This window comes from Lissotriton helveticus, chromosome 12, assembly GCF_964261635.1.
Source record: "Lissotriton helveticus chromosome 12, aLisHel1.1, whole genome shotgun sequence".
Lineage (NCBI taxonomy): Eukaryota > Metazoa > Chordata > Amphibia > Caudata > Salamandridae > Lissotriton > Lissotriton helveticus.
This window is the reverse complement of record NC_136073.1, coordinates 103,854,063-103,874,837: the sequence shown is the minus strand read 5'-3', so window position 1 is coordinate 103,874,837 and position 20,775 is coordinate 103,854,063. Positions and strand designations below refer to the sequence as shown.

General features: G+C 42.0%; 1 protein-coding gene across 1 annotated transcript in view; it reads right to left on the bottom strand.

Moving 5' to 3' along the window:
• Nucleotides 1–5,036: 5,036 nt before the first annotated feature.
• The window catches only part of LOC144797963 (vomeronasal type-2 receptor 1-like), an 88,982-nt gene continuing 73,243 nt past the window's right edge, over nucleotides 5,037–20,775 (bottom strand). Inside the window, exon 7 of the mRNA XM_078668769.1 lies at nucleotides 5,037–5,953. Coding sequence (XP_078524895.1) covers nucleotides 5,037–5,953 — 917 coding nt within the window. The remainder of the gene's footprint in view (nucleotides 5,954–20,775) is intronic.

Here is a 20,775-nt window from a genome sequence, read left to right as displayed (position 1 = left end):
CCCTTCTCTTCATTTATAATAGACTCTTATTCACTCCATCCACTCTTCACACATACCGCTCCACCAATTCTCATTCATGTTGGTCTTGTTCAGGGCCATATGCTGACTTGCTTCACATGGTATTGTCCTGCAAATTTGTTCGTCCTTTCTGGGATCGGGTTTGGTCGCAACTCAATTCTATCTTTCACACTACACACTCCTTTTCTGTATTACATATCTTTCTGGGTAGTTTATCTCCCATTTGGCAACATAATCACATGAATACTAAAATCATTGACTTATTATTAGCAGTGGCCTTCCAACAAATCACAAAAAATTGAAAGACTTCAGTAAACTCTCATACCAAGCATGGTGGTATGCTATTTGTTATAATCATGGATTAGACACTACCTTTGTATCCCCACAACACTTAGCACCTAAACGTCTGCAGTTATGGGAACCGGTTGTCCTATTTATTGATGCTAGTGCCAGACGTCTTCCCTCAGTCCTCCCAATACAGCAAGAAGTATCTAAACCTCCATGACTTCCTCACTTTTGTTTGTATCTTTATGATATACAAAAGTTACAATGTTATAAATTATTATATATTATTTTATTTCCATTCATGCTTTTCATACGATTTTTGATGCCTTTATTGTTGCTATTCCAATTATTTTTCAAATATTTTGTAATCTTATGTTTATTCTCCAATCTAATTGATGTATTGTCTCAACCCTCATTACTTTCTTGATGTATTATCTAAACCCTTATTACTTTTCTTGGTTTTATACAATTGTTATCATGCTGTTATATCTTACTAATAAACAGTTCCTTGAACTAAAAAATAAATAAAAATATGATGAGTATGCATCGTGCAATGTCACAATTGATTGATGGTCAAGAACATTAAAGGAAATTAGTGGAGGATGGACAAAACGTGATGCATCATAACTTTACTAAACTCACAGGCTCAGTCGACAAACTCACTACAGCAATACAACAGCACCATACAATGCAACAGTGTAGGCATCACCTGCAAATGTATGTGGTTTATGTATTGAGCGATCAATTAACCGCCTGGCACAGGCCACTATCATCTATCCAGGCACACTGTAGATATACAAACACAGATGAGTCACTGCTTTACAAATGTGGCACGTGGATTAGTGCAGGTAACTTCTGTTATGGAAAATATGCAAACAAGGAGTATATCTGGACCTGCAGTCTTAGGGGTAGGTGTGAGTGAAGAGGCATCAAGCCTTAGTAGTCTCTTAGTCCCTTATCTATCCACACACACTGACATACATCTTGTACATATGTCAAAGCTACTCCAGAGGCAGATAATGCTGATAAACGCAGTGAAAGGGCCCGATGGACCAATTTGCATGGATTCCACCTAGTTAACACCTGATTTCATTTGGTGGTAATTGCATTTCCTAAAACTGTGGGCCATATGTATCATCAAACTATTTTGCATTTCCTAAATAGCGAATTTTAAGGAATCGCTATTTAGGAATTGCAAAATGCTATGTATGAACAAAATCGCTTTTTATTTGCGATTCCTTAAGCTTCCTTATTTGCGAATTCGCAATTTGCGAATTCGCAATTAAGGAATAATTTCCAATGCATTCCTATGGGCCAGGAGGCCCATAGGAATGAATGCAAAATAATTCTCAAATTGCGAATTCGCAATTTGCTAATCGCAATTTGAGAATTATTGCAAGGGTGCAGGGGTGTCTCAAAGACACCTTGCTGCACCCCTGTAAAGAACATGTGTGTGAAAATGGCGCACATACATGCCCTATGGGAATGTGTGTGCATCACATGCCACCTTTAAAAATGCCAAATTGTGCATTTCTGGAAGAATTCGCAAGTTACCATCAACTAAAAGTTGGTGGTAATTTGCGAATTCCTAAACAAAATTTGCAAGCCAAAATTGCTACATACATAGCATTTAAGGAATCGCAAATTTGCGATTTCCTAAATGCTATGGAAAAATAAGGAATCGCACAAGTTTGCAATTCCTTATTTTAGGAATGTTTCATACATTCCAAAACATGCAAAACGGCCGTTTGCGAGTCGCAAAGGCCGAAATTCTGCGAATTTCGGCCTTTGCGATTTAAAAACGGCTTGATACATATGGCCCTGTATTTTGAGACTTGTCGCAGTTAGGAAATGCTTCATTCATACAAATTGTGGTTCTCAAGTTTGTAAATACCAATTTGCGATTCCTTATTTGGAATGGTAAAAATAGCAATTTCAAAACGGAAGGACTTGCAATTTGGACAAGCCAAATTACCTTTCATCCATACCGAAAGGGGCATTTCAATTCGTAAATAGTGATTCAGACAATTTGCAGATAAAAATATCGTTTTTACATTTGCCCCATAGCTTCTCTTCCTATTTGCAATTCTTCGTATATGTGTCTGGGCACCATGCTTAAATAGATGAAATTCGATGTTGATTGATTTTATTTAAAATCAGAAAAGACCTAAGTGAGTTGTTACATTCCTAGAAGTCACATGCTTACAAGGGCACTGAGCTTTCACCCTTGTCCAACTTTTTACAGCTATTGTAGGTAACATGATAAAGAATTTAACATAGTCAAATGCTCTGATCCAATACTTTTTGCAAAGCAAAATCTCAATAACTGATTGAAAACCACTTGAGCTTTTTTTTATAAAGTTACTAAAGTACAGAGTTGCATCACACATTGACCATTTGCAAAAGGTTCTAAAATATCCTGCATCATGAATGTTAATAAGGCAGTAGGTTATTTGAGAGCTTCCCGTTTACAAATCAGATACCACCCTAACTTGCAGTCATAATCATTGATTCATTTCAATGCAGATTGCAATTACGAAGGAATAACACTTTCACAACCTTGTGAGTCACAAAACCCCCTTTGCAACTCTAAAATACTTTTCCTACTCACCACCGGGGTACATCACAGGGTTTCCAATTGAAAACTATTTTTTTTACAGTGGGTGTAAGGTTTTGATGGATTCAAGTAGGTCATGAAGCAATTTAGTTATATTCTCACAGGTACTGAAAATATAAGGGGGTTTGCCGAGCTGGGATAATCCTGACCTTCTCCTTATCTCCTAGAATAATGATGATGCCATGTGGAATAGCTCTGCATGATGACCATTGAGTAAGAATGCAGGCAGAATATTTGATACCCAATCGACTATTCCTCCGATGTCTGCAATTAATTTACTGCTTCACTACAACAAAACAGTTTCAGCAGTCTGATAATCATGAGTCACTGTACACCGTATACTTGGGCCAACATATTTGAAGTATTACAGATTCTCATGATTTATTTGGCCAATCTGCCTTAGGATTTAAGAAGATGGGTTGAAACATGGTCATAATGAATGGGTTTAACAATCTATGACACTTTACATTTGTAAAATATCAAGAACACTATGAGACACTATTTAATTTCTACATTATCAGAATTAAAAAGTGTCATAAAAAGAACCATCAGATGAAAATTGTCCAAGGTGTGGGAAGGGGAGGCAGACTGAGTGGACAAGGTAGTAACAAGTATGCAACTAAAAGAACACTGGAGCCAAATAGTCAGTGGTTTAGTATCAGCAATGGCAGAAAGTCAAAGGAACAATAACACATATTAGCACTCTGCATATAATGTTAGGAACTGGACATCCAATCAGATTGCTTCCTTTGTGGGCTATAGTTAACCTTGTAGGCCTATTCATGGAACAGTCCATGGCGACCAGTTTTCTCCTCCGCCTTTCATCACCTCACTTACTTTGTGAAATTCTGGAGACAATGGATCCTCTGTTCCACTGCAGCATCACAACTTTCTTTTATCATAATCTGGTATCTCTGTTGTGCTCTGCCAGCACCACCCCTTATTTCACTTAAGAGGAATGGAACTCCTAACAACCACTGACTAGTAGAATAACTGACACATTAAGCATTTGGGCTTACATTCCACATTAAATAAGGTGGAGGCAAAACCGGCACCGCATGGCAGATAGGACAGCTTCTGATAAAAAAAAGCTAGGGCTGTTATGTTGCAGTGGGACAGAGGAACTGTTTGTCCTGAATTCACACCTGCAGAACAATTATGGCTGTTAACTGCCCTCCTCTTATTATGAGCCTTTCTGAGCCCTTCCCTGTGGCCTGAGCCCATTATTGAGGTAAGGGTAACTAACAGCCATTCATGGCTGCTGGGGTGAGCAATAATTTGTTTTTATCTTGAGGACGAATTAGAAGTGCAAACATGAGAGTCTATCTTGGATGATCAATGTGGCACAAACAAGGTAAGATTTTGAACTTTTTGTGGAATGATTTTCCTGAAAATGAATGGTTAAAATAGAGATATCAACATAAATTCAATATCAATTATCAATTCGGGTTATTCAGGCTAGTTTTTTTTTTTTTTAAGAGTTGCCATGTTTTTGGAATCCACATTATAATATGCAGGACGTTACTGGTGAGGGCAGGAGCTAGGAGTAGTGGTGCAGCTAGGTACCTGTCTGTCCTCTGCAAATATCACTGGGAGAGCTGACAAAGCTCCCATCATAATTCCAGTTTCCAGCCCCCTTTTCATTTTACCTGCTCCCAGCCTCCACATGCAGTAAGTTCTCTAGGTCAGAAGAAGAGGCCCTGAGAATGCAGCAACCATAGATGAGCCCCAGACTGCCTCCTGAGGCTGTGACATCACTCATCTACATCTGCCCCAAGACCAACACAGACCTTTTACCTGGCCATAAAACACAGCTTCGGGCAGAGGGGGTGGGGAGGCTGACATTTTACTCACCTGACCCTTTCAATCATCTGCATCTCTTTTCTGTGAATGAACATAGATTAGGATGAATCTTATCTGCCGTTCAACACATCTATTACTTTTGAGATTTATTGCAGTCAGTAGTTCAATATATTTCGACAGAGCTCATGGTATGAATTGCACTAAAATGTTTTAAAGCTAAAATCAACAAGCCAAATTAAACTATCTACTGTATCTAAACATTGAGTTTGTCATTGCTGTTTCTTGAATGTTTAACAATGTGCTAAGACAGCCATCACTTTATGTTATTGTTACTCTTTTTGGACAACAGATGTTCTCTTGTGTTTAGGTCTGGTCTCAGTAAGATGATGTAACACTTTGGGATAAAAATACACACACCGATTCCTGCACTGGAAGAGATAATACTAAGGGCCTCCACAGCCACCATGTATTTCCCTTGTGTGCTCAGATAGCCTGGAACAAAGGACGTCCACACACTAATAAACACCAGCATGCTAAATGTGATCCACTTGGCCTCGTTGAAACTGTCAGGCAGCTTCCGTGCTAGGAAGGCAACCAGGAAGCTAACACCAGCCAAGAGCCCCATGTATCCCAGCATGCACCAGAGTGCAGTCTCTGAACATTCATTGCACACCAAAGAGATAGTCCCAGTCTTCAGTTTCATGTCCCTTTCTGGGAATGGAGGGCAAGACATGAGCCAGGCAGCACAAATGAGCACTTGAAGAAATGTGGAGGTAAAGACTATAACCATAGGAACTCGTGGACCCAGCCACCGCCTCATATTACTGCCGGGCTTTGTGGCACTGAAGGCAATGACTACCATGATGGTTTTGGCTAAAACACAAGAGATGCAGAGAACAAAGGTGATGCCAAAGGCAGGTTGGCGAAGTAGGCAGGGTACTTTCTGAGGTTCACCGATAAAAAGCAAAGGGCAGAGAAAGCTCAGTGCAAGAGTCCCTAGAAGAAGATAGGTGAGTTCACGGTTATTTGCCTTGACAATTGCAGAATCCCGGTATTTGTAGAATAAGTATAGGATTAGCAGAGTCAAAAAGAAACAAAGCATTCCAAAAGCAGCCAGAAGCCCTCCCAAGACCTCTCGATAGGACAGAAATTCTATTCTCTTCGGAACACACTCATTTCTTCTCGCACTGGGCCAAAAGTTGGGTGGACACGGCCAACAGTTGGAAGAATCTGAAAAAGAAATTAGAGTTTATGCATCGACAATACTGTGTTAGAATATGCTGAATGTTTCCATATTATGAAAGTTCTACAGAAGCAGGGCCTGATTACAAGTGGCCCAAGTGAGGTGCGATAATTATTTCATCCGATAAAAGTCTGACATCAAGATGCGTATTTCGGTGATACTGCACCAAAATCTGCTTGTTACAGTAATTATAGTACACTTCCACCTTTTTAAATTCTGGTGTGTTTGACCTGCTGAAAGTTTATTAAGTTATAAAGGGGAGGTTTTTATTGCACCCAGTAGTTACAGGGGGTGGTAAATACTGCACGATTTAGAATTCCAACTGCTGCACAAAAAAAGATTTGCACAAGGTTCGGGAAACTCCAAACTTTTCATAATGAGGGCCGTAGAGGAGAAAAATCTATGAGACTTCCATATTGGAGAAGGCTTTTGACCTGTATTGCAGTTTTAGAGTTCAGAATTTTGGCTATGTTATAAACCGGAACATCGAATCCATATTATGTTTTGTTATGTTATCTTATGCAATGCATTGCAATGTTAGGTGTTTTTGTATAGAGCAACATTTTCCAATTTCTTGACTAAATGGTACTGTTAGTTTCCTGGGCTTAACTAAGGTCTGCAATTTGAGTTATTGAGTTTTTAATTTAGCTTGCTTGGGCAAATTGAGCTATTATGATCTGTAGGTAAGGGCTTTTTTGCTGTCAGGGTCCTCCGTTGTAGAGGTGTTTGGACAAAATGTAGAGTTAAAAATATCAGGAGAGAGAAATATCCGAGAGTCAATATTATGAGACACAAATATCCTGATGCACAAATATCTTTGAAAGAAAATCATTTGTTGATATAAGTGATATAGTTTTAAATAATACTAATATATTTAATATCATTTTTAATAATGTGGAGGTTAATAATAATATTTTTTAATTATTTCAATGGGTTTTAGATGATATATTAATTTTAGATGTTACTATTGTTTATATGAATGTTAATTTTTCAAAATAGAGTTTCTAATTTTAAGTGATGTAACCATTTTTAAATTACATTTCTAATATCTTCATCAAGAAAACTTTATTTCAGTCGTTTTGACCATAAAAGTGCATGTGCAATACATTTAATTAAAAGAAAGAATAATAAAAAGAGAAATCAGTCCATGAGGACACAGCCAGAATTGCTCACAAAAGTGCATGTGCGTCTCATTAATATTCCATTAAACCAGTCTATATTGACACATGCCCAAATCCAATGACCTGGGATTGGCCTGCCAATACAAGGCTCAATAAAGTGCGTGTATAATACATATGCATTACAATAGCAGTAACAACAAGTAAAAAGCACAAAGTGTTCCACATAGGCACGAGCTCAAGCCCTCTGGCCCTCTATTGTGGTGTATGATGAAAAGTGCACGTGCCTTACAATATCATTTCATGTAAGCAAGCTGCATAATAATGTGCCCTTATCCAAAAACCAGGGTTCCAATTACTGACACAGGGGCCATCACATCATGGTCAGATTAAAAAGTTTGCACCAATGTAAAATATTCATAGAACCAAGATTACATCATATTATAAGTAGAAAATAAAAGTTAAAAATCACAAAAATTGAAAACAGGTTAAATTAGATCATGATTGAACACCAATTGTTTATTCATTCAACTTCACAAAGATAGGTGGTAGGGGATATCCTGTGCAGGTAATGGACACATTTCTACGGACCAAATATTCCAACAAGTGTGAATGCTTCAATTCTAACATACAACAACCACCTCACGTTGTAAAGATGTAGAGCAAAGTCCACATATAATACACATTTAACAGTTGACAGCCTGAGCAAAAACACTAAAGTGAAAGCACATATAAACATTTGACTCTTAGTACTTATTTCTTTCTTCTTGTTATATTCCATGATTCTATATCCATTTGTCATTCTTCTTAATATATGTTGTCCAAGCCACAAAATATGCCAACACGTGTTTCGTCTATGCGGCATTAAGCCATAGACTTTAGCAGGGCTAAAACAAACACAAAGCAATTACATTACAACATGTAACACCCAATATTAGTAAGAACCTTGCCCCCCTTAAGATTGGTATTTAATAAGACATGTGCCTCTCTTTTGGTTGAATTTATGACAGTTCTCTGCTGTTTAATCAAATGTATGTTTGCTTATGGTTAAGACAATATGGCTGAGGGATTTGCTGTATGATACTTACTAATGTTGGGTGTTACATGTTGTAAAGTGCTTTGTGTTTGGTTTAGCCCTGATGAAGTCTATGGGTTAATAACAGGTTATTGTCATCAGTGATATCATCAGTGATGTCATTTGAGATGTCATCAGTGATGTCGTGAGTGATGTCACTGACCATGTCATGAGTGATGTAATATGTGACGTCATCAGCAGTGCATTGCGGGCGCACAAGTTATAGTTAGATGTACTAACTATAATTGGGGAATTTCTATGGTTTTGTACGAGTGAAATGTCCAACTAACTATAACGCCCCTGAAACCTATGTTTTTTTCAGTGAATTTCCAAGGTTTTTTAAATGCTAGTTTTTCACTATGCCTACAGAGGTAGGACATGTGAAGAAAGAAGAAAAAACGCACAGAAAGAAGCCAAAGAAATACAGAAAGAAGCAACAAAGTCCTCAAAGACAAAGAAAAGTGCAGGAAGAAGCAAGACATGTGCAGAAAAAACCAACAGAAGAGCAGAAAGAGGGCTTGTTACAAAATCATCCTGTGCCCAAAACTTTTTCAGATGGGTACTGGTGTTAACTGCCTTTGAATAATCAGGCCTAGAGCCAGTGGTATGCTAAAAGACACTTAGAATACAGTGAAAACACCTACATACACTAGGGAACACTATGCGTTGGGGTACCCCTGTGATTAGCATGACCTCCTCTGTAAGACCCTAGTAGATAACAAGGAAGGGGGATTAAAACTACCTCTTAAAACGCGCCATGGGGCACGTTTGCACACTGGTAAAGGGAGGGGGCGGGCCTGAGGTGATATGTGTGCAAACACGCCTTGTGGGTGTTTTAAGGTGGGGGGAAAACATCCCCTTGAATCCTGAGGGTCCCTGGCGGCCAACTAACCCACCAGGTATGTCCAGTAAGTGCCACAGAGTTGCATTGCAGAGAAGTGTAAAATGTGGCATGGCCTCGGAACACCTCTCTGCAACGCAGCTCTGTGGTGCTTACTGGAGGTACATGGTGGTCTAGTTGGACCCAGGGACTCTCAGGATTAAAGGGGACTTAATTCCCTATCATAAAATGGGCCACAGGGCGTGTTTGCACACGTCACCTTAGGCCCCGTCCCCTCCCTTCACCACTATGTAAACTTGCCCTATGGCCGTATTAAGTGGTGAGATTAAGTCCCCTTGAGTCCTGAGTGTCCCTAGGGTCCAATTAGCCCACTAGCCCAGTAAGTGCCACAGAGCTGCATTGCAGAGAGGTGAAAAAAGGGGCACGGCCTGGACCACCTCGCTGTAATTCAGCACAGTGGCGCTTACTGGAAGCACCTGGTGGGCTAGTTGGCCTCCCGGAGGCCCTCTGGATTGAAGGGGAATTATTTCCCCAACTTAATATGCTCCACAGGCCGTGTTTTTACACGTCACCTCAGGGCCGTCCCCTCCCTTCACCACTGTGATACTCTCCGCCTACTGAAATGCACCTGTGAGCAAGTTGAAGTTTGGATCCACAAGTGAGTAGAAGAGTTCTCCATGGGTTAGTTCAGTGGCTTAGGAGAGTGTAGGCAGATGGATCCAACTGAATTCAGAGGCGTACACAGCTGTCACAGGCCTCAGCAGTGTAGGGCCAGTGTCCATGTTCTATCACTTAAGCAGAGAAGTCCATCAAGGTATTGATAAGTTATCTCCTAGCTTTAGGTTGGATTGGGTTGTGTTTGACCTTGCTGTCTCCTTAGGGCCACCTCCCAACCTTTTGGCTTTTCCCTCCAGTTGTTTTTCCTGAATTTGTTTTTATTGGCATCCGGACTGTTATCCAGTGCTAAAGTGCTTGTTCTCTCTCCTTGCACATGTTAGATTGGCCCATACCAAATTGGCATATTTAAATTACTTGCCAGTCCTTGTATACCATATACCAAGGGACTGTAAATTAAATGCTACCAGTGGGTCTGCACCAATTATTGTGCCACCCACTGAAGTAGCCCATTAAAACATGACCCAGACATGCCACTGCATCGTGAATGTATCTTTAATATGACATGTTGACTAGGCATTACACCCCCTGATGTCAAGCCTTAAACTCCCCTTTCATTACCTATATGTCACCGTTAAGGTAGGCCCTAGATAGCCCATAAGGCAAGGCATTGTGTAATTAAAAAGTTGGACATGAACTTTTAAGTTTTACATGTCCTGGTAGTGAACAGCAACTAAATTCATTTTTCACTAGTCTGAAGCCTAGCTATCCTATAGGATGAGATAGGGGATTTCTTATTACATTTAATACGCTGTAATTCCTAAGTGGGAGAAGGTGGATATGTTATGTTTGGTACCTGTGAAATTGTAAAGATAAGCCGCCCTTAATAGTAAAGTCTGATTTTTCATTACATTTTTGAAAATTCCACGTTTAGAAAGTTGGCATTTTCCTATCCTTAGCCCTTTTTTGCCTGTAGCCTGGCCTGGGTCACATGACAGGGTGTAAATGAAAATTAGACTTTGGTAATTCCTCCCAGAAAGTCACACAGTAGAGGGATTAGGTATGGCTCAACGGCCCATCTGCTAACAGATGGGGGGGCTGAGCACAGCCCTACTTACACATAACAGGCAAGAGGGGAAATAACAGGCAAGAGTGGAAATAACAGGCAACAGCAAAAAGAGAAGACAGAAGGCAGACACAAAGGGCCTCGAACTAGGGTCTGCGTTGTGCTGAGCAGGGCACTTACGATGGAGCTGTGCACTGAGAGAGCAACTCCTGCCAAGAAGGTCAAAGATCTTGCTCATTTCAGCGTGCAGCGTCCACCTTTCACGAGGGGTCGGGGAAAAGCTGAACAGCTGGGAGGCGGCCGCAGGAAGCGTGAACATGTGGGAGCGGGTGGGGCTGCGGGGGCTGTAACGGCTGGGTCTGCATGTGGGAAAAACAGAGCAGGGAGCAAGAGAAAGAAGCAAACAGGGCAAAGAGCAAAAAAGAAAAATAACAGGCAGAAAGGGGACATAACGGAAAAGTGGAAAATATGTGAAATAACAGGCAACAGTAAAAAGAGAAGACAGATGGCAGAGGCAAAGGGCCTCTAACCAGGGTCTGCGGTGGTGCTGAGCGGGGCACTTACAGTGGAGCTGTGCGCTGAGAGAGCAGAGTCCTGACGAGGAGATCAGAGATCTTGCTCAATCTGGCACTTAGAATTCGCCATTGAGTAAGGGTTAGGGGAGGGCGGGACAGCTGGGAGGCGGGCGCATGGAGCAGGAACATGCGGATGGGGCCACGGGGGCAGCACTGGAGGGGTCTGAACATGGGAAAAACAGAGCAAAATGCGAGAAAAAGAAGGAAACAGGGCAAAGAGCAAAAAGAAAAATAACAGGCAAAAAGGGAAATAACAGGCAAAATTGAAAATAAGTGGATTAACAGGCAGGAGTTGAAATAACAGGCAAGAGTGGAAATAATAGGCAACAGTAAATAGAAAAGATAGAAGGCAGAGGCACAGGGCCTTGAACCAGGGTCTGCGGTGGTGCTGAGCGTGGCACTTACGGTGGAGCTGTCCCATACCGACCACCTGCGGAGTCCCAAAAGGATCCTCCATCAGCCCGACCCTGTTCAGCGTCTATATGGCCCGGCTCGCATCCATCGTCGGATCACACAGACTCAATATCGTATCATACATAGACGACACCCAACTCATCCTCTCCATATCCAACGAACCCAACATCACTAAAAACAACTTTCAAGACAGAATGGAAGCAGTCGCCAGGTTGATGAACAGCAACTGCCTACAACTCAACACGGACAAAACCAAGGTGCTCACCATGGGCCCACACTCCGCCACCTCACATGACCTCTGGTGGCCCCTCCACCCTCGGGAACCCTCCCTCCCCCACAGACCATGCACACAACCTTGGAATCATCCTGGAATCCGAACTCAAAATGGCCCGTCAGATCTATGCCATCACCTCTTCCTGCTACCACGCCCTCCGCCTTCTCCGAAAGACCTTCAATTGGAATCTCCCCAAATACAAGAAAACCGTTACCCACACCCTTATCAGGAGCAGGCTGAATTACAGCAATGCACTCTACCGGGATCAACAAGAACCTTGCTCGCATACTCCAGAACATCCAGAATGCAGCCGCCTAACTAGTCCTCAACCTACCACGCTACTGCCACATCAGCCAACAGCTGCGGACACTACAGTGGCTCTCCATAGAGAGGAGAATCACCTTCAAGCTTCTGACGGGTGCTCACAAGGCCCTGCACAACACCGGACCCGCCTACATGAACCACCACTAAATGCTCCAAGCATCCCAACATTACCTTCTCTCAACCCAGCTCTCCCTTCCAACGGTACCTCACATCAAGAAGACCAGATCAGGAGGATGCTCCTTGCAGCCAAGGCATGGCACTCCCTCCCTCTCCACCTCCGACAGATGACTTCATACCCCAAGATCTTGAAGGCCCTCAAGACCTAGCTTTCTGATGGAGCTCTGTAAACTTCCAGGAGCTACACACCTCCATTCCCGCCCCCCTCAGTGCCTTGAAACTCTTCTGGGTGAGTAGTTGTGCTCTATAAATGCCTGATTGATCTGAATAGCACAACAATCACACAAAGGGCATAACGACTAGATGTGGGCAGAATTTTTAATTCCACATTTAGTATTTCCTCATTACTCTTGTAACACAGAATTATTAATAATATTCTGCAGCTCAACCAATGGAATTATTCAGCACTATCATATACATCCAACTCATCTCGCTCTCACTGAGCATTTCTAATAAAAAAAAATCACTTGAACTTGGTCACCACTCAAAATATGCATGTGACGTGCAGTGACTTCGAGGAAGTGGGCGTGTCTTCTGATTGTAACATATATTCATGAAATAGACAGTGCTAACGGTTATTCCACCAACAATTTGAATCGTCATGTTCCACTGTCTACACTGTGGTACCCAGTCAGCTGCTGGAGGAGTCAAAGATGCCATTGCACGGAAAGGGGAGAACCGAGCTCGAGGAACCCTGTGATGACTCGGAAAGGGGAAACATCCTTTACGATGCAACTTTTACTACGCAGTACCTTTACAACACAGGTTTTACAACGAAAGCCATTACAACGAATTGCACTGGGGGCGCGGCAGGTTAGGGAATAGTTTAATTTACTATCCAAAATCTTCCCTACTATCCACGGGGACTGGGGTTGGAATAGTAAATTAAACTATTCCACTATCCAGCGCCCCCCACCGCAAGTCGTTGTAACGACTTGCGTTGTAAAACCTACGCTGTAAAGGCATCTGTAGTAAAAGCATGCGTTATGATGACATACATCCCTCGGAATGTTTTGTCAGCGACACAGCCAATGCATAAGGCAAGAAGAGGAAGTATAAGTCCGAGCTGCAACTTTACTTTATGGCTTTCTTTTTCCTAACCCATGGATGACCCCTACCATTTGATACAGTGATACTGCCCAAATAAAGGCATGGGAAGTTACAGACTTGGACTATTTTTCTAGCATTTGGACTAAAAATGAGTCAATATTCGGACATATTTAGAGATTTTTGCTTCTATGGTAACCCAATTCCACGTGCAAATAATGCAGCTCATTTGCAACCACTAAATAAAAATGTTGTGCATCATATCCTCTTTCACAACTGCTCTGTTTAATGTATAGCTCAGCTGCATTCCAGACCACTCGCATTTATTACACAAAGCAAACACTGCATCTCTGGATTACCCCACAACACAATAGGCGACTGGGCTTTCCGAAGCCTTCAGCCTAAAGCAAGCATGCGGCTCACCTTAATTAACCCAGGGTTCAGTAGTAAATAGGCGTTTTTTGTAATGTGGAAAACCATTAGAGTGTAGGATAGAAAATGCCTTCGCACAACACAAAGCTATAATTATCTCATCTTTTGTATAAAATTAGGCTATTGCGTTTGGATTCACACATAAGTATGGCTCGCGTTTACAAAGGAATCTATTAATGTAAAATTTAAAACGTTAACCCCACAACTGAAAAATATTATTTAGAAAATAATTACATACATTGGTTCCGCTTGCAAGTTTTTGCTAGTCATTTCTGCAAACGCTAAACATGAGGTACCTCAGAATATCGAAAGTATGCTATTTTTCCATTAAATTGTTCAAATCATTTTTACATTTATTGAAAGGGGTTTTTATAAAACCTCAGTAAAATGTGAACATCAGTTACATATTTATTTTTTGTGCATATGCGCATGTAAAATATTTGGCAAAATGTCAAATCAACAAACACATTCCGCATTCTTATTTAGAAACCAGTTGCAAGTAAAAAAAATGGTCCTTGTCTAATACAAGCTATGATATGTATATCAGGGTTGGTTCCATTTGCAGAAATGACTGTATGTTGAGATTTCAATAGGCTGTTCATCATGACCATTCACTTTTCTGAGTAATAACACAGTTAAATTCTTGAATAAAGTTTTTGGTTCTCTAAAGCAGGTAGTTAGATGCCCCTGCCCTCTTTCAGTAAAGATCTGGAGTATGTTTCCATTCAAGGATGAACATTAATTAATCATTTGCACCCCTGGAATCTTCCAGTATTTTTTAGCAACTTTTCTTTCACTGAAGTACCATAGGCCAATCAAAGAGATAAATAGTAGGGGTGGGCGGAACTACACAGAATCTCATGGACTTTGATGTAACTCCGCAGAATACCGCAGAGTAACACTCCGTGAGCTTTGCCCACCTTACTACCAACCCTGTATTGTTACTGCAGCCAGCTTGGAGCCAGGCAGGGGAGTCAGGAAATTCCATGCACTACACAGAACCTTTCCAGAAGCTTCGCTCACCTTCCAGAAGAAAAGCACCAGGTTATAAAAATAGGCTCTTCAGACCCACTCTTCAGTTCATTACTGGACCTGTGGAAGGACTCTCAGAGGACTGCCTGCTGCTGTGACCTGCCATGTGCTCTGCCAGACTGCTGCTGTACCTGTACGGATTGCTTTGCTGACTGGAGCCTGCCTTGAACCCTCAGATGCCAGCCCTGCATCTATACCTGCACCCAGGACTTCCAGAAGTGACTTCAAGTGCTAGTTTGTTGGACTTCTGTTTAGATCCACATGAACATTACAGGCTCCCTCCATCTGCCCAAATGGCCAAGTTCCAAATTTGAGGACTTGGACAAAATTAGGCCAAAATGTGCTCTGAAAATTAGGAGGAGCTCGGGACCAATCTGCTTGCCTATCCACCCGAGGTGCATCACCAATCGGATTGACTACACAGCTTTGGTTATGTTCTTCTCTGCAGCAGCAAATCTGTTTCAACAGTCCTTTGTCTCCACCAAAGGGATGGCAGACCTTGTGGAACTGTCTTTTGCTACAGCCCTCAGCTTTGTACAGCTGGAGTCGTTTGATTTCCATTTTAGAAATCTTAAAAGCAGCTTAGACCTAAGGCCAACCAATGACGAAGCGCTCCGTCTGACACCTCCTGCAGGCTCACTGCGCTGAGCTTTATCTTCTCAGGTGAGGTCTGACCCGACCCAGTCACTTTCCGTATCCAACCACGCTCCATCACAATCAGTCCTAACTTCTAACTTTGACCGGATGTCTGCGAGTGGCTGTTTGATCTTTTAGGCACTATTTTGAACCTTGATCATTAACAATTCCTAACTCCGGATCTACTGATTGGATTTATGTAGTTTTCTTGTCAAATACTTTATTAAAATGTTATCCATTTTTCTAAATTAGGTCAGGATATTTCATGTGATGTGTTTTCACATTTATTACTGTTTGTGTGCTGCATAAATAATTAACACATTGCTTCTAAGATAAGCCTGACTGTTTTTGTGACAAGCCACCCAGGGTTAAGCACAGGTAAGTTAGTTTTTGTGGTTCACCCTGCAAGGGATTGTGGCTGTTGCTTGACCAAGGTTCACATCACTTACAACCAACAACCCAATTTCTCACACACTGTTTATTTGATTAAAACCCCCAGTGAACCAAAGTCAAATTTTTTCAACAAAGTGACATAATACCCCTTTCAGGGATACGCTTTCTGCCTAAAAATATCCCAGGATCCTTTTCATCACAGAAGAAAACAAGTCAGGATCGTTGCTGACACTTCCTCAACTCAGTCTCTCTGGACTGGCACAGTTAGTCCCACCCCGGGTCAAAGAATAACTCATGTCCAAGACTTTATCAAATCTCCCTCCTCTACTGTTGGGGCCTCTTCTGTTCTGAGAAAGATCACCCATTTCAATAGATCCTGCTGTTATTTGTTTATTTTCACTGGGTTATGTGGTTGGGGTGTTTTACATCCTTTCTCTACCACCGTGAACCCTTTGCCTAGTGTTGCTTTGAAGCCGGCTGGTGGAATTCTGAGACCTGAGGAGGCTAGCCATGGAAACTGAAGATGAGGTGTGACCAACAGGAGGATGATCAGGAATATGAACACTTTGAAGGAAGAAGTTTGTAGCCAGGGCTTGAAATTGACATTTAGGTGCATTCTATTTTTTACTAGATGCAAGAGGAAAAAACATTCCCTTTACTCTAACAACCAATAACTGAAATGTGTTTGACTGCACAAACATTCGGAGTTCACAAACAATGATATATGATTGATCAAATTATCAGTTATGGCAAAAAAGATATAGCGCGAAGCACATGAATTTGGGGTTTGGTCAGTAGGCCATAACTGCGGCAGACATCAAAAATTAGATGCTGAGAGCAACTGCACAATGATGGAATTCCTCACCAGCTTTGGAAGCTACAGTGCCTGGGGTAGTGCAGAAGATGGTACCAAGATCTCTCCTGAGACAACCTAGTTTCGAAACAGGAAGAAGTCTTCCATGTGCTCCCTATTATCATGTTATCAGACACTATGATCAGACCAATGATGACTGTTCTTGCCACCTGAGTTGCTCCAGTGCTTCTGTATTTACTGTGACCCGGGGGAATTTCCTTCAACCGGGACTCCAGATTTCTGTGTGATGGAGTATTTCAAACCAATGCTTCTTGGAAAGGGGCTCACAGTGTAAATATATCTGCACTAAAAGTGGTGTACACCAATGGACCCAAGTCTGTCAGGTTGTCAGTGTAAACTTCCCACAGGCAGACAGGGGTGAGGGGGCAACCCCAGCAGAAACATGGTTGTCTGCCTGACTCTAAAGAAGGTGGAAGGACCATCGGTTTGGTGGACAGGGTACTCTGCCAAGTGTGTGATAGAGTAGCCTATCTGCCAAACTCAAAATAAGAGACGAACTCTCTAGCAATCATTTGCATATATTTCATTGTCAGTACTTCCAGTGAGCCTCTGTTCATCTCATTTTGCAGCCATGATAGGGTAAAACTATTTCCGATTGTGTCCATAAATATTACCAAAGCATCCTCAAGACAATTACATTGACTGTCTTGATATTGAAGTTCAAAATGTTTAAGCAATTGTATCATTACACACAAAGGCCCATATTTATCAAGGTTTTGCATGACCCTTGTGCCATGCATGTGGATGCAAGTGTGATGTAAATGTAAATGTATGAAACTTATATAGCGCAGGACTTACCCTGGGGCATCTCCGCACTTGCTTAGGGAACCCGTCCTGGTATTCCCCTGTGAGAAACCCCGGCAGGGTATCCACAAGGTGAAAGCCAGGCATCCCGCCGCGAGGGGCCGATGTGGAGATTAAGCAAGCTATTGCCCAGAGTCGCAGAGTGTGACCCCGTGAGTCGAGTAGGCACCGGAGCGAGAATTGTCGAGACCGTGGAATTTATGAGCCCTAGACCCGCCGAGGCGGGGAATCGAACCTTGGTCCACGGTCAATCTCAGATTCCGGGTCTGCCGCCTCTAACCACTGAGCCACACTTCTCTCTGCAAAACCTAAATGAAAATTTTAAAACCACATAAGGTCACCTTGTGTGGGCCGGCGTGGCTTGATAAATCTAAAGTAGTGCAAGGCATCACAAATTACTGCCTTGCATTACTCTGTGGCAGGTAGGCATGCCATGGGTATCCATGGGTGTTCCCACACTTCCACCGATGCATTCTGACACTTTCCTAGACTTTCCAACACTTGTAGACCTGTGAATGCATCAGAAGTGTATGCCTCCCCACCAGAGATGCAACAAGGTGAAATATCTTAATTTCTCCTTTGTGTTTCCTTCTTTCCAAAGCACACTTAGAAAGAGGAAAATGCTTCTAAGTATTATTTTTGGGGAGGAAGATGCCCCTTTTTGTTCAAAACAATATTGCCTACAGCTCAGACACCCTTGCACCCTGGTGCAAGGGTGCCTGAATTGGCTTTAGGCAGCAGTTTATGCACCAGCATAAGCAGAGAGCAGGAATGCACTGCATAATGTTGAATACGGTGCATTTCTGCCTTATCCCTTTCACGCAGAGTTTACTGCTTTGTGTTGCATGTAATATTGATAAATATGGACAAAAGTGTCCTAATACCATATCATTGTTGATAGCAGCACAGAGTTGTATGTTACTCGTTTTTTGTATTCCTTCCACCAGCAATTAAGAACACAAGGAAATAAGGGCAAAGTAAATGAAAAGAGGGATGAGAACATAGACAAATATGAATCATGCAAGTACAATGCTTGTAAAATAACCTAGAAGTGGGTGGAATTAAGACAATCCTCCAATGTTGGGCCCAAACCTGGTTCTGCAGTTTAAAGGTCTGTAGCTCTGGCCATATGCCACATCTCCTCTTAAGGTTCTTTTATGGCCCTTAGCAGGTTTATATCCAGTTTTCACATAGCCTCCAATGCATGAGAGAATTAAAGAGAGCTAAGGATTTAATTCTTGCACTCACAGGCAGCCAGTGCAGCATTTTGAGTGCTGATTTAGCGTGGTCACGCTTTTGTTAGTTCAGGTAAAATAAGATTGTCTGCTGTCATACGGCTTATACATTCTCCGGTAAAACTGTGTTTTTTTGGAGAACATAAATGTCAGGACTGTGCTAGACTGATTCCAAGGACACCCTCAGGATATGTTTGGCCTATATCCCTGCTAGCTCAAAGTCCACCACCTGCACCCCTAACCTTACAGGGTAGCAAATGGGTGTGCAACCTCAGACCATTACAACCCTAATCCCCCAAGGAAATCGTGGTAACAGATCTAGAACCCTTTCTCCTGGCCTCTCATGCATACCCAAAGACATACACAAAAAAATACTCAACAAAGCATTTTTCTATTCATTCAAGCATTGTGATTCTTGTATAAAATAATGTGCTGTGGTATTCAATAGAATGAAACAGATTAGTGTAATTAGTACTAAAAGAATGGTGAAGAAAATTAAACATTTTCACCATTGTGCTAAGACAGTGAATATATGCAAGCATATAAACATTGTGTATAGTGTACCCCTACATAGCGCACCCTAACCTAGTCTTGTCTAGCGTGGGTAATCTGCCAATTCCCTGCCCGGGTTGTCTAACTCCTGTTTACCTGTGGGTAAGTGTGATGAGGTTGTATGCCTTGGTATAGAGCTGGACATCCTTCATGTTGGGGAGCAGGAATCAGCTGAGCTGGAATTCCAGCATGTAGTGACCTTGCAGTGTCAGCTGAGTGCTCCTCTGCCAAAACAAGGAAGTGTTTTTTTATATTTAATAAATAGCACCCATGTGGCCATGTAGCAACCCCTGTAAGGCCGCAATTGCTTATTAATATTGGATAGCATTGTCGCCCACCGGACAACAACATAAATACCATATGCACAGTGGACTTTATCCCTTGTACTGAATGTTCAAGGTGTCATGATAGAGTGCTTACGAAGTGGAAATATAAGCAATGCAGATTCAGAGAATGTAATCCTGCATGGTCACACATGAAAATGTATGTCAAACGTCACTGTGTGTAAAAGAGAAGGTAACTTAAGGAGTAGGTAAACTGTGGTGCTTCTAACCAGGCCAATCCTGGCGAAGTGACACCCACTCTTTGGACGTGATTTGATGAAAGCAATCCCAAGATAAGTACTTAAGGGTTAATAGATATACAAGCCCTACTAAAATCAAAAAAACACCATGTTTCTTTAATAGCAAAGAGCATAGTGTAATTGTATTAAAAAAAATTAAAGCAATTTAGCATTCAAAGAAAGCCACATTAAAACATTTACCATAACTTGAAACGGCCAGATTGTTTATGTGTTCCATGAGATTGACAAAAAAATGCTCTTCCCAGCATCCACAGATGATGTTCCCAGAGGTGCCCATTGGATCAAATCCATGGAACAAACATGTTCCCATCCATCCCCCCCTCAGCAGACGCTGATGGCGGAGAAGCCAATACGGGATCTCCAGAAGCTGAGCCAAGACCCATATCACTAGAAGCAGAAGAATCCTGGGAGGGCTCTTTGAGTGTATTCAGAACCAACAGACTCACCAGTAGGACAATGTCCAAAGACCGGACCCGTTGCATTTCTTGGCATATGTCCCGGACACACTTGAAAGTGCAGAGAAGACAGCGGAAACTGGGCATTCAATCATGTTGCTGTAGTCTAGGCAAGCCATATGGTGAATACACAGATTCCTGCAGTGAATGCATGCGTACACTAAGCTCCCAGAAATGTATTAAGGCAAGCTGGACTTTAGGGACATCTTCACCATTTGTTTCAGCATGGGGAGATGAAGGAATTGACCCGATTAGGGTCACCCAGGTCACTCACAACCACCTCTCAG